We start from the raw sequence: 13,618 nt of genomic DNA, 5'->3' as shown, positions 1-13,618 counted from the left end.
ACACCTTGATTGAGAGATCCTGAGTGCGTTCATCATATGTAAGCTGAACCTGTTCCCCAGGGCTAAACTTGAAGTTTCTTAGATATGTTAAATATTTAGCTGAAAGGTAGGGGACTGCATTTTGCAGAAACTCGTGCTCTGACTCCGTGAGACTTAGATTGCCAAGAGCTAAATGTTAGGATTCACGTTTTGCATATAACTTTCAGAGCACATACCGTTGATTTGTTCTTTTAACCACTCAATGGCTTCCTTGTTGAGTTTAAGATCAGGGGTCCTGTTTGTGAAGCCATATTCGGCATCTATTGGTTAGTTATTACGTCAACACTCAGTTCCCACAATTGACTAACTTACCAGCAGTTGGAAAGTGGTCCAGGACCGCAGCTTGCATAGTAAGCTTGTACAGGTCTGTATCAAGCAATGACGGTACAGAAGAACCCATTTTGCTCTATCAGTTATGTTCTTATCGGTACTCAATCAAGTCTTGTGAATCTACATCTATCATCTGTCCTTCCAAAGTTATACAGCAGTAACGCCGTGCTTGCAGCTCGTATGTGCATCTTGCTTCACACACTGCACCCACAGCATCTAAAAAATCAAGGACCGGGCCGGGTTCAACATTAAGCTAACTATATTTTATTAATGCATAATAATTTCTATTTTAGTCAAGTAGCCTAGGACTTGTAATAGATAGAACGCCCTCCATAAGACTTTCCAGACTAGTGATGTGGAGAGCATCGTCAAACACTCTATCAAAAGAGTGGATACTAAGCACTTGATCATGAATTGTTGTGTTAAGGTCATCTCCAGCGGGATTTGCAATTTTGGCCTCCCTCTTTTGAGCTTCATATAAGGATTTGAGACCACTATTGAAATCGTTCTCTTCGCTATTTGCAGAGCCAATGACGGCAAGGCCGGCCCTATGAAGACCAGCTTTCGTTCCTGAACTCAATTGGCTGATGCAACCGTTAACATTCATGAAGCTGAAGTTACCAGTTCCTGTAAGATGGTTCAGCGCACTAATGGCATATGGATGACTTTCAATATGAATGGGCATGGGGGTATCCAGGCGGAATATAAATAATCTTGAAACGACCTTAAAGTCTCTGGCAAAAAAATTTACAGCCAGTGCAACAGTCTCGTTGATGGTATCAATAGCCAGTAATCGTTTGCCATGAGTAGTGGAATGAACCTGAATAGACCACACTTGTCTGTTGGTTAAAAGATCCCATACTACTAATCTTGTCTTTGATAGGGCGACAAGCTTTGAGCCCACGATTTGCACATGTCGAACTCTTGAGCCCAAAATATTAGGGAGAGTGCGAATGGCCCTGAAATTGACACCATCAATCAATCTCAGAGTTGATTCGTAACCGAGAACAAGCACACTGCCATCACTTGATGATGATACAGAAACTGCAGTAGAAGTCATAGCAGTTGGAGGTAAAAATCTACGAACTCCCCAAGTCACGGTTCTAGCTGTGGAAGCAATCTCATCAACATTTGCTGGCTTCCATAATCTAATGCCACCATCTTGAGCTGCTGTGATAAACCCGTGGCCGGAAATGGTAGGAATGATGTCAACAATACTCTTATTGAGACCATGTGGAGCAGATACCCTGGTTGCTAAATCCCATCGCACTTCGTTACTCTTTTGATTTCTACTCCAAAATTTCAAGTTGATTTCTTTGTCATCTTTGGAAAGTAGCCTGTCGATAACTGGTGATGTGCGTACATCAATCGTAGCCATCCAGTTACCGTCGGCAGTAAATACTACATGTGTGACAATGGGGTCCTCGATTACGCTCTCACTACGCACCTTACCCGTTTGGATGGCTGAGGCAGCAGAAAAGACAGTTAGCTGCTGGTCACGGGTTGTATCGTACACTTGAATCTGGGATCCGTTTCTAGTAGGGAAGTAAGCATGCTTAGTTTGAGGGTTAATGTAATAGGCTGTAGTATAATCAGCAACATTAATTTGATCCCAGTCCTTATTTCTTCGCCTTTTTCTTTCTTTTTCGGGATCACCTGGTACCTTGCTGAAAACAGCTTTAATTCCAGATACTTGGAAACGACTGGCAAGGTCAATAGATGATAAAATGACAAGTTGATCGCCCTGCAGAGACAACGCGTATAACTGGGAATTAGGATCCACGTAAATGTCAGTAATGTCTCCCTCTAAACGGGGTAAGAATTGAGTGTTGTCTGTTTCCAATTGCCAGAATACAAGTACACGTTCCTTACCACCCGATAATAAATAATCATCATTAAGAGAAAATGACAGCGATAGAACTGAGTCGACATGCCACTTAAGAGCTCGAACTAGGGGCTCCCCAGATGTACCAAAGATGTCATAGTACAGATCAATAACACCCGTCACTGATCCGACAGCTAAAATGCCCTTATCGGAGATAGCAATCGAAGATATAGCCCTGGTTCTTTTGATCACCTTTTCAGAGACCAATTTATAAGATTTATCAAGTTTTCCAACACTTATAGTCTCGCCAGATTTCGTAGAGGAGTAGAACGCGATGTATTTCTTCGAAGCAGAAATCGCAAATGTCTTTGCTCCTTTAATCTGAATGATTGGAGTTAGGCCTTCCCATTCGCCGGATTCGACATTTTTTGTTAATGATACAATGCCGTGCTTTTCACTATAAATCACTAGCTCCGAGTCGGATCTTGAAATAATCTTGTGAATAGGGAATTTGACGTCAATAACTATCTTCTCTGCATTTTTGTCTAGCCAGTTGACAAGTTCATACTTGCCGGTGGATCTGGCGATGACCACAAACGACGTACTCTGCTCACATAATTGTAAGTCTGTAACTTCATTTATCTGATCCACGGGGATGCTTCGAACAATTTGTTTTGTAGTTTTAGAGTACACTCTTAATTCCAAGGACGTGAGCACTATAAAATGATTCTTGTCGGGAGTGAAGATTGGATTGATATTGGGGAATCTACCACCAACAGTAGAAGTTACTTTCCATGCCCTAGAGCTAGTATAAGTAGGTCCAACTGCCTTTTTCCGTCGACTCGGATCTTCTGACATCGCTATATATGGTCAAAAATTGAGTACGGATGAACGTTGGTTAATGTTCGAGTATATTGTATCACAGATTTTTCAACTGGTGTCGATCTATAATTTTTTTATCGTTGCTTTTTCTACAACTTCAAGCCGCACAAAGCGTTGGTGCGGCTTGAGGTAGTCACATGATATTGAAACTTAAGAGCAATGGATATGTGAGTTACAGGTATAATGTTTCGAACTCTCGTGATTATATGAAATAGTCACAAACTTAAATACCCATTTCTCTCTGACCTAATTCTGATGCTTGAACGCCCTTCTCAAACTTTTCAAAAAGCAACAGCAAGATAGATAGATAGATAGATGAGTAGGAAACAACTTGATCCACGGCATGTCATAATTTTCTCTAAAGGGTAATCACTATCTCCTATCGTTTATTTGTTGCAAAGGCGACCGCGAAACTTTGATACAATGCCGAAAAGGTCAAGCAATTTCGAACAGGAACTAGGTGTTTGAATAATTATTATTCCGAATCATTTCTCATGGTAATATAGAATATTTTACAGCTTTAATGGCTTGTTTCCTCCGTGATTGCGGTCAAGTACATATTAGCTAAAACATGGGATATCTACGTACATGTGTAGATTAGCTTGGATGGCCCTATTGAGTTGTGATAGCTGGCGCGGCTTTGACCGATTTAGAGATTAAATCCGAGGTCCGACATGGTTTCCGTGCTGAAAGAGCGGGACGCCGATGAGATAACGTAACAAAGAAGGCTGAGCCGATACTTGGTGGCTGGAAACAGCAATGCGGCGGTTTCGGATTTTAGATGTGTCGATCATCTAATCTCCTACGGTGATTACACCACTATTTAAGTTGAAAAGCGTCTCACTATTCCTTGGAAGAAAAATCACAAGTCAGAGTGAGAAACGGAAAAGGATTGATAGATTGAAAATGGCTTTTGCAGATTTTTTGCAAGGTGCTCGTAATTTTTGTGCTGGTAAACCAACATACACCGAAGATGAATATCCCGATCTAACGGGTAGAGTCTACATTGTTACTGGTGGATGCACTGGTATTGGCTACTATGTTTCTAAGTTCCTTCTGCTCAAGAATGCCAAAGTATGGATAGCAGCTAGAAGTCAGGCCAAAATTGATAGTGGTATTGCCCAATTGAAAAAGGAAGTTCCTAATGCCGACGTTGATTTTATTGTGGTCGACTTTGGAGACCTTGCTTCTATTAAGCCTGGTGTCCAAAAATTCCTCGATTCTCCAGACCAATTGAACGGTGTCGTTCACAATGCGGGTGTCATGACTCCTCCAGCTGGATCGCTTTCAAAGCAAGGCTACGAACAACAATTGGGAGTCAATAATATTGGGCCCTTCCTCCTTCAAAAATTTCTCGATGACAAGTTGATCGCGACCGCCAAGACAGCCCCCGCCAATTCCGTACGTATTCTCTGGGTTAGTAGTTCTGCTGCTGGTGGTATGGCACCCAAAAATGGTGGTATCAATTGGAAGGATATCAACTTCAAAAAAGGTGGGGCTGCTTGGACCATCTATGGTCAATCAAAGGCCATCAATATATATGAGGCTATCTTGTGGGCCAAGAAGCACCTTGATTCTGGCGTCGTATCTTTGACTTGTGACCCTGGTAATATCCGCAGTGAGCTCCAAAGACACATGACTGGTTTTCAGGGGTTCATTGTTGACAAGATCTTATATCCTACACCCTATGGTGCCTACACAGAATTATTCGGAGTTCTTCATCCTTCGTTTACCACTGAGGATAGCGGTACCTTCATTATTCCTTTTGGTCACAGAGGTAGAGTAAGAGAAGATATCAAGGTTGCTGCCAACGGTGAAAATGGTGAGAAGCTTTGGAATTGGTTAGACGAACAAGTCAAGCCTTACGCTTAGAATTTTTAACGAGACGTATTCGATTTATGTTCTTGTCGGTCGAGCTGTAATGTACATTCCCAATTTTTGAAAGACTTCGTAGTTTCATTTATCCATATAATAAATTTAATCGAGTATAACCTATTTATCTTATTATTAAAAATCTGCCATAAATTTCTAAGTAGAACAATTATTAACCAGTCCGGAACAAATCTAAACAAAATCCTTTACTTGTTCTTCTAACCAAGCCCAGACTTTGAGACCAAACTCACCATGGGCACCATCGAAAACATCTTGTCTAGGGTGCTCAGCTTGACCAAATGGAACATAGAAGTTACCATTGTCAGAAGTAGTAATAGAAGGGTGGAGTAACGGATAGAGCTCGGCATAAGATGCCTTCTCAGGGGTATAACTGATAGTGTGGAGGATGCTGTTACTATCCATGCCCACATTTCTACCGATATCGGTACCGACCAAACCTGGATGCACAGAAACACTGATAACCTTCGATCCCTTATGGAAAATTGGCCAAAGAACCCCTTGGTAGTAATTGACAGTCTTACTATGAGAATATCTACCCAATTTCAAAAGACCATCAGCAACATTGTTCATATCATCCAATTGAAGACCACCATTTCCGACTGGACTTAATCTATGAGCAGAACTGGAAACCCACACAATACGCACAGAATTGGCCGGAGCAGTCTGTGCAGTCTTTTCAAGAATCTCGTCGACATACTTTTGAAACAAGTGAGGCGCAATACCATTTACACCAACAGTCAATTCATGGCCCTGTGCAGTTTTTGAATCTGGACCCGCAAAATTCATACCAGCATTGTGAACGATTCCATCCAATCGGTCGTTTTCCGCCAAGAACTTGTCAGTGGCAGGTTTAATAGTAGAAAGATCGCCATAATCACAGAGCAGATAGTGAATATTCTCGGTTTTATCAGGAAACTCTTCCTTGAGCTTCTCAATTGCAGCAACCAATTTAGGTTCTGTCTTAGCAACAAAGTAGACTTTGGCGTTCTTTTGAAGAAGCTTTTTTCCAACCTGAAGACCAAGTCCACCTGAAGCACCTGTAACGATATATACCTTGCCAGTCAAATCGGGAAACTGTTCAACACTGTAATTGACACGGTAAGGCACAAAGTCCTTTAAAGTTCGCAAAAGATTCATCTCGCAAAAATTAGAATTGGAATTGGCACTATTCAAACAAGCTCAATTTAAACTGAAAAGTACAGATAAAAACCCGTATATATATAGCCAGCGATCGAGCAAGGCATCCTCCAGTGAGTGCATACGAGTTTCACAGATCGGAGATAAGGGTTATGGTCGAAAGATGGCCCGAAACGGCCCTCTTAAGCCTATGGTTCTCGCTCTCCGAGTTGAATCTCGGAGTAATTTAAAATAGTGTAACGACTGGATATGAATATACATCAAGGTTCAAAGCTTGATGCGTAGATGTAAGGAAATTAAAAAGAAATCGCCGACAATGCGAATACCGCTGCTTTTTCTGAGGTTGTATCCCTCTCTGTTAAAGTTCTTACAATTACGAAACAAATAAGTATTAAATATATATAAAACTAAAAACCGTCCAGTCCATTTTCCTCATCTTCCAAGTCAATGTTCTTTTGCTTGCCACTTAATCTCATACCGGCTAATGTCTCATTAGTAACTTGTTTACGCATCTTCTCTTCCATTCTACTGATTTGTTCTTCGCCATTCTCGGCATCTGCCTCAGCATATTCCATAACAAGACGTCTACCAAGTAAATGTGTTCCTTGGAGAGCCTTCATAGCATTCTCTGCCTCCTTAGCAGTAACAAACTCTGCGAAGGCGAAACCTCTGGCCGATTTGTTGAATTTCTTAGGCAAACGGACTGTGCGCAATTGACCAAAAGTACCAAAGAGCTTTTGTATATCTTTCTTTGTGGCCTCGAAAGGAATATTCTTAATAAGAATCTTACTTTTGGCCTTTTGACCAGATACGAGAGTTGAATCGTCAGTTTTGTCTTGTCCTCTGTTAGAAATCTTCAACTGCAACTTATGGCCATCAAGAACAAAACCATCCATAGCGTTTAATGCGACATTTGCCGTCTCACGGCTGCTAAACTCCACAAATCCAAATCCCATACTAAGCGTCTTTCCAGGATTCTTTGCGTCAGGTTTCTGTTTAACTTGCGCAACTAAGTATCCTTCTAGCGCTTTGAATGCATTGTGAAGGTCGGCTGAAGTTGTCTTGAAATTTAGATTCTTGACAAACAATGAAGTTCTTTCTACTAAACCAGCCTCTCCAACACCAGGAGCTGTGCCCAAAATATCAGATGCAGAAACTTTCGCTTCCTTCGCGCTTGATACAGGAGCAGACACTTCGTTACGGTCAGGAGCATCTTGATCACCCTCAAAAATCCCTTTAGGACCTTTTTCCAAGTACAAAATAGAAGACTTTACCCTCCTATAAGCTAGTTTTGTGAATGCTGCTCTAGCTTGAGGAGCGTTCTTGAATACTACCATGGCGATCCCTCCGTCTGGAGGCATTAGAACCTTCCTTAATTCGCCATAAGTAGAGAACATATCTGTAATTTCCTCAAGGGATGTATCAAACGGCAAGTTCTTGACCAGAATAACATTGTCAGATTTCTCCTTTCTATTGAAAGACAGCAAGTCAACACCTTTCGATTCGAAATACTCCTTCACTGTATTGATTGCCGAACTCTCTGCCAAAGCTTGTTGGACGGCAGAGTCAGACGATTCAGGATTAATGAGTTCCGATTTAGTGATTCCAAGCTTTTTTGCAGCTGTCTCCATAATAGCATCACTGTTTAAATATAACGAGTTCCAGCTAAACTGCTGTTTCGCTGCAGCTGCCTTACGTCTAAGTTCATTCTGTTTCTTTAAAGGCAAGTTTTTCAGATCAAACTCGTCCAGCTTATGCTCTTTCTTAGCATCAGCTGGTAAAATATGTAAAAGTCGACCCTGAAAAATGGTCCTGTCCAAGTTTTCATAAGCTGCAACAGCATCTTCAGAATTTTTATAAAGAACATATGCAAATCCTTTTGCCTTCCCTGATTTTGGATCCACTGGAATATGCACTTCTTCAAGCTCCCCAAATCTGCCGAAAAGACCCCTAAATTCTTCTTCAGTGGCCGAGTATAGTAGATTTCTTAAAAACAAACGGCCTGTTTTCGATATTTTTTCCCTAAATTTATCCTGTTCGGAGGGCTCCTCATCCTCCTGCTCAACAACGATATCTGCTACCGTAGCGGGGGATACTATAGTGATATTCTCGTTCGTCTGCTCAACACCTGCCACATCTGCTGCATCCTTTGGCTTTGAATTTTCCACCATTCTTTGGCGTCTCATTCGTAGCCAGTCTAAATCTGAAACATTTTCATCTTTTGCTAGCTCAGAGTCCTCTCCCTCTTCAGTTACTTCTTTTGTTTCCGGCTGATCCTCATCTTTTGCAAAATCCGACAAAGAAACAAATTTTTCTTCTTCCTCTTCAACGTTTTCAACGTTTTCACTAGATTTCTGTTCTGGCATTTGAATATATTCATCATCCTCGGGATCATCTGGAATGACTGTAGTAGTGGAAGCAACTGGGGCATCTGAGTTAACAGGAAGAATGTCATCGTTGGCCCACGATTTGACACCTTTTTTAGCATTCATAGCACCCAGGTACTCTGCCAATTGTGGGTCTTCATTATCATCAGCTTTAGTTTCCTTTGCCACGGTATGCTTCTGCTTTTTTCGGGAGAGTGCCTCTTCTAACTGTTGCTCCTGGCGTCTCCTCTTCTCCTTATTTTTCAGGTGTCGTTGCTCGCTCGAAACCAAGCTATCATCATTAGTTGTTTTGGCAATCTCAACTGCTAACTTTGCCGTATCTATGAATGAATCGTTGAAAAATCTAACCGCCTCTACAGCTTCACTATCTGTCTTGTACCCAATGAATCCAAATCTTCTTGATCTGCCATCCCTTGTCTTCATGAGTTTGACATCGGTCACATTCCCCTTCGCTGAAAAATGCTTTTTCAGCTTGTCTTCTGTCAAGTACAGCGGTAAGTTCTTTATAATTATTCGTGACATGTTGCTCAATAACTATTGTCAAAAACGGTACTAGCAGTGGATCTGGATATAATCAATGCCTGCTAAATCTTAAAATAGTACGGCTGAAATTTTTTTTTCCACAGAACCTTGAAATTTATTTCACGATATCTCTGCATGCAGCGTAGATCTTCTCATGTATAATTTTTATTTTGCTTCAAAATATATCTTGCGAATTGTAGTCGACCCTTAGATCCAAAAGTAGACTTTCTTCGTTTCTGGATAATATGGCCGCTAAATCTACGGTTAAATCTGCTATCAAGGCTTCTAAGAAGAAAAATGGGTCCTCAGTTTCTGACAATCTTACCACGAGTAAGGAGTTCGTACTGACCATAGAAGATGATGATGAGAATGTTCCAGACATGGACACGGATGAAGAGTCTGAAGATGACGAAGATGGAAATAAAGCATTACTTCGTGGCCAAGATGTAGAGAGCAAAGCTAGCTTGAAAGGTGCTACTAAGAAAGGTAAAAAGATAAAACCACAGCAAGAATCCGTCGAAGAAGAGCAAGATATTGATCCAGAATTTAAGTTCTCTCTTGATGGACTCGTGACATCTTCTGCATTTGAAGGATGGGACTTGGGTACTATTGAGGCATCTGGAGATGTTGTAAAGCGTGAGGTTGATTTGGATGAGATAATTAAACGAAAAGGAGGCCTTGATGAGGATGAAACGTTAGACTCACAGGAAGAGGATGATGAGCTTGCCTTGGATGGGTTTGGCATGGGAGCTAAACCTGAGGTTGACGGGGATGAAAATAGTGATAATGAAAGTGTCAAAGGTGGTGAAGATGGAAGTGAAAATGATGACGATGAGGACGATGATGATGTCGAGGAGTTGAAGTTTGAGGGAAATTTGGGTCAAGATGAAGAAGAAAAGGACACAGCCGAAGAAATTGCAAAGTTTTATGCTCCATCTGAAGAAGCTGACAAGGCTAAAGGAACCGTGCACCAATCTTTTCAGACACTTTCTCTGTCAAGACCCGTACACCGTGGCCTTTCTTCTCTTGGATATTCAAAGCCTTCTCCGATTCAGGGCGCTGTTATTCCCATAGCTCTTCTTGGTAAGGATGTTATTGCGGGTGCTGTCACCGGTTCCGGTAAAACTGCTGCTTATCTTATTCCCATTCTTGAAAGATTGGTATATAGACCTAAGGTCGCTACAACTCGTGTTGTGGTTTTGACACCAACTCGTGAGTTGGCTATTCAGGTCTGTGATGTTGGCAGAAAATTAGGCCAGTTTATTTCGGGTCTTAGATTTGGGATGGCTGTTGGTGGTTTGAATCTTCGTGTTCAAGAGCAAGAGCTTAAAACAAGACCTGATATTGTTGTAGCAACTCCTGGTCGGTTTATTGATCACGTAAGAAACTCACCAAGCTTCCAGGTTGATGGTGTCGAGATTTTAGTAGTTGATGAGGCCGATAGAATGCTGGAAGAAGGCTTCCAAAAAGAGCTCACTGAAATTCTTTCTCTTATTCCTAGTAAACGACAAACATTACTGTTTTCAGCAACAATGAACAATAGCATCAAAGACCTCATTCAATTGTCTCTACATAAGCCCGTTCGTATCATGATTGATCCTCCAAAACAAGCTGCTGGTGGATTAGTTCAGGAATTTGTGCGTATTCGTAAGCGGGAGAACTTGAAACCATCTGTCTTAGTTTCCTTGCTTAAGAAAATTGGTCCCAACCAGCGGGTTATTGTTTTTGTTTCCCGAAAAGAAACGGCCCATAAGCTTAGAATTATTGTCCGCCTCCTAGGTATTAAGATCGGAGAATTGCATGGCTCTCTTTCACAAGAACAACGTTTGAAGTCGGTAATGGCATTCAGAAACTTAGAAGTCCCTGTACTCGTGTGTACAGACCTTGCTTCGCGTGGTTTGGATATCCCTAAAATTGAGGTCGTAATAAACTATGATATGCCGAAGACACATGAGGTTTACTTGCATAGAGTAGGTCGTACTGCTCGTGCTGGACGAGAAGGTAAAAGTATTTCTTTTGTTGGAGAAGCAGCTATTGAGCGTAATATTGTCAAGGAGGCGATCAAGAGCGCATCATCTTCTGGCACATCGAACAAAAGCGCTATTATGGGTAGAAACGTTGACTGGAATGAAATAGAAAAGATCAATGCCAACATTGAGTCGAAGCAGACAGTCATTGATGAGATTCTTGAAGAAGAAAAATCAGAAAAGCTACTAGCTCAAGCTGAAAGAGACATTAAGAAAGGTGAGAATTTAATTAAGTATGAGAATGAAATTCATTCTCGTCCTAAGCGAACATGGTTCGAAAGTGAAAAAGATAAAAAATCTGAAGCTCAATTGAAGAAAGAGTCGCTTGCGAAAAAGAGAAAGGTTGACAATGATGAAGGAGAGAAGAGAAGCTATAAGAAAACTCAGAAGGATCGGTCTGATGACCAAAAAAGGACTTTCAATAAAAAAGGGGCACCCAAGGGTGGAAAGGGTCCAAAAAAGAATGACAAGAAATTGGCAGAAAAGATTAAGAGAGCCAAGAAATACAGAAAGTAAGGATCTAGTAGATACATAGCTGCCGTTACATATTTGCATCTGCACAAACATTTGATTAACATATTTAATGAATATTAGTTTTTTTTCAATTTTTATTGATAGTAAAAGTTCGTAGATATTGATTGAATATCTGGCTCACTTTCAAAACTAAAGTGGGTATCATTTGGCCCCAAGTTTAAGACTTGTAACAGGAGTTTTCTCTCAGCAAGCATCTCAGCATGCTTGTGAGAGGAGTCAGACTGATAATCACGATCTTTAGCCATCATAATTCCATCTCTCCATACATGAGCTTTTTTTAAGGTGTCAGAATAAAAAGTCAAAAGTGGCCTCTGTGCTTTTCCCATGATAGTGATCTTAGCATAGCTCACATTTCCTGTCAATTTAATGGTGTTAAAATTGTTCTGAGGATGGTCGTTATAAGAAGGCATGGCTAGTTGTTGTACATCCACCGACTCTATAGTCGAAAGATCAATACTGTTGACTGAAACTTCCTTTTCATCATCCAAATATTTGTAGCGAAGTGTACTTTTATCTGGAGATATGGCAACTAAATATTTAAGATTAGTTGAAGAAAAATCTTCGACCGAGTCAGAATATTGGACCGTTGTAGGATCGCACACCATAAACACATCTCCACTCAATAGTAGATGAATATACTTTTCACGTACAAATCCCTGAGATTCAGTCACATACTTATTCTGTAATACAATAGTGTCCTTCTTCCATTGGGCATTCAATTCGTTTTGCAAACTCCACATTTGGTATTCTCTTGCCTCTTGATATGTGATCGCATTTATGCGGCAAATAATATCCTCGATCTCGGGTTCTGTTCCGGCCCCTTCGAGTATGCGATGAAATACACATTTGACTAAAGTGCTAATAATTTTGATATCTTCTATACATGCTGAAGATGTCTTCCACATTCGCATAAAAGTGACTACACCCCAAAAATGCAAGGCCCGTCGGTTCATATATAAATTCATAAATTTGCCTTTAAAGACATCGATATCCCGTTCTGGGGCTGTCGGCAGCTCTTTTGCAGCCTTATTCTTACTTTTGATATACCTTGTTCCAATAAGCGTGATGGCTGTTCCATCCGCTAGGTTCTGAGGGAGAATAAACTGTGATTCGTGGAATATTTCCTCTAGCAAGTTTGAAACTTCAATACTAGCTCTCAATAATGGGAATGCCCTTTCCTTTGGAAACAGGCTTGATACCTGCGCATAGAACTTTACGAGACTTAGATTGTCATAATGAAACAACTCATATATGTCGAGTCCACTGGACCATGATCCAGAGAGATTGATGAAGGTCAGCAAGGACTGTTCATCAAAAAACTTTAGTCCTTCACCTTCAGCTGTTAACAACCCAGATGGGGTAATATCACTGGGACCCACAAGCTTATCATGTTCCGTTTTTATTGCAAAAATTATTTCTCGGTGAGACTTCAATTTTAAATTTCCACCTTGACAAATTCTTGCTTTTCTTGCAAGCATCAAAGAGTTTGTCAGATCATAAACCACCCGCGTCTGTATTCTGTCTTTTCCTGATAAAATCTGCTCTATGCTTCGCATGAGTCCACAAAGGTGGAGAAAAGTATAAATGTCTTCTTTAAAACATGCTAGCTGTTCTGTAGAAACAACAATCGCTATTATGAACTGGGCCGTAGCGTGAACGAGCTCAATCTGGCTACTGCATAGTTTGGAGATAATAATCCTCATAATCTTGATGTTTCTGGTAATAGTTTCGCACAGGATAATCAAAGCCTTCAAACGGGCGGAGCTCTTTCGTTTCAAGTTTTCAATGCAAATCAAACTCAACAATAATAATGAGGGACAAACAACCTCATGGATTTGTTGCTCACTTGGATCTTCTTCGCCAGCAAATGCAATAAGCTTTTTACGTTAGAATGTACCTGGTTAACCAATGGCTATATTAGCTTACATTGTTAATAAGGGCAGCATCATAGATTGTCCACGTTGCCCGGTGTCTCATAAGGTGGCATGCCGATCTGAGAGTATATGATATAGTGGACATGTCCAGTCCATTCATAATACCAG

At 40.9% G+C, this 13,618-nt stretch overlaps 6 protein-coding genes across 6 annotated transcripts; 2 read left to right on the top strand and 4 right to left on the bottom strand.

Annotated features, from left to right (window-relative positions):
* Positions 1-658: 658 nt before the first annotated feature.
* On the bottom strand, positions 659-3,052 carry NAN1 (Nan1p; the record flags this gene model as incomplete). Its single annotated transcript, XM_018878506.1, has 1 exon — positions 659-3,052. One exon carries the CDS (start codon positions 3,050-3,052, stop codon positions 659-661), a length of 2,394 nt encoding a protein of 797 aa, XP_018735802.1.
* Positions 3,053-3,982: 930 nt separating this feature from the next.
* ENV9 (Env9p) lies at positions 3,983-4,948 on the top strand (the record flags this gene model as incomplete). Its single annotated transcript, XM_018878505.1, has 1 exon — positions 3,983-4,948. The coding sequence occupies one exon, from the start codon at positions 3,983-3,985 to the stop codon at positions 4,946-4,948; it is 966 nt and encodes a 321-aa protein (XP_018735801.1).
* Positions 4,949-5,140: 192 nt separating this feature from the next.
* Positions 5,141-6,106, bottom strand: ENV9 (Env9p; the record flags this gene model as incomplete). The annotated part of the gene is made up of 1 exon (XM_018878503.1): positions 5,141-6,106. One exon carries the CDS (start codon positions 6,104-6,106, stop codon positions 5,141-5,143), a length of 966 nt encoding a protein of 321 aa, XP_018735800.1.
* Positions 6,107-6,513: 407 nt separating this feature from the next.
* MRD1 (Mrd1p) lies at positions 6,514-9,015 on the bottom strand (the record flags this gene model as incomplete). The annotated part of the gene is made up of 1 exon (XM_018878502.1): positions 6,514-9,015. The coding sequence occupies one exon, from the start codon at positions 9,013-9,015 to the stop codon at positions 6,514-6,516; it is 2,502 nt and encodes an 833-aa protein (XP_018735799.1).
* Positions 9,016-9,260: 245 nt separating this feature from the next.
* On the top strand, positions 9,261-11,558 carry DRS1 (Drs1p; the record flags this gene model as incomplete). The annotated part of the gene is made up of 1 exon (XM_018878501.1): positions 9,261-11,558. The coding sequence occupies one exon, from the start codon at positions 9,261-9,263 to the stop codon at positions 11,556-11,558; it is 2,298 nt and encodes a 765-aa protein (XP_018735798.1).
* Positions 11,559-11,650: 92 nt separating this feature from the next.
* ELM3 (Uncharacterized protein YLL007C) lies at positions 11,651-13,132 on the bottom strand (the record flags this gene model as incomplete). The annotated part of the gene is made up of 1 exon (XM_018878500.1): positions 11,651-13,132. One exon carries the CDS (start codon positions 13,130-13,132, stop codon positions 11,651-11,653), a length of 1,482 nt encoding a protein of 493 aa, XP_018735797.1.
* Between the last annotated feature and the right edge of the window lie 486 nt (positions 13,133-13,618).

Source organism: Sugiyamaella lignohabitans, chromosome A (genome assembly GCF_001640025.1).
Source record: "Sugiyamaella lignohabitans strain CBS 10342 chromosome A, complete sequence".
Classification (NCBI taxonomy): Eukaryota; Fungi; Ascomycota; class Dipodascomycetes; order Dipodascales; family Trichomonascaceae; genus Sugiyamaella; species Sugiyamaella lignohabitans.
This window is presented reverse-complemented; position numbering and strand designations above follow the sequence as displayed.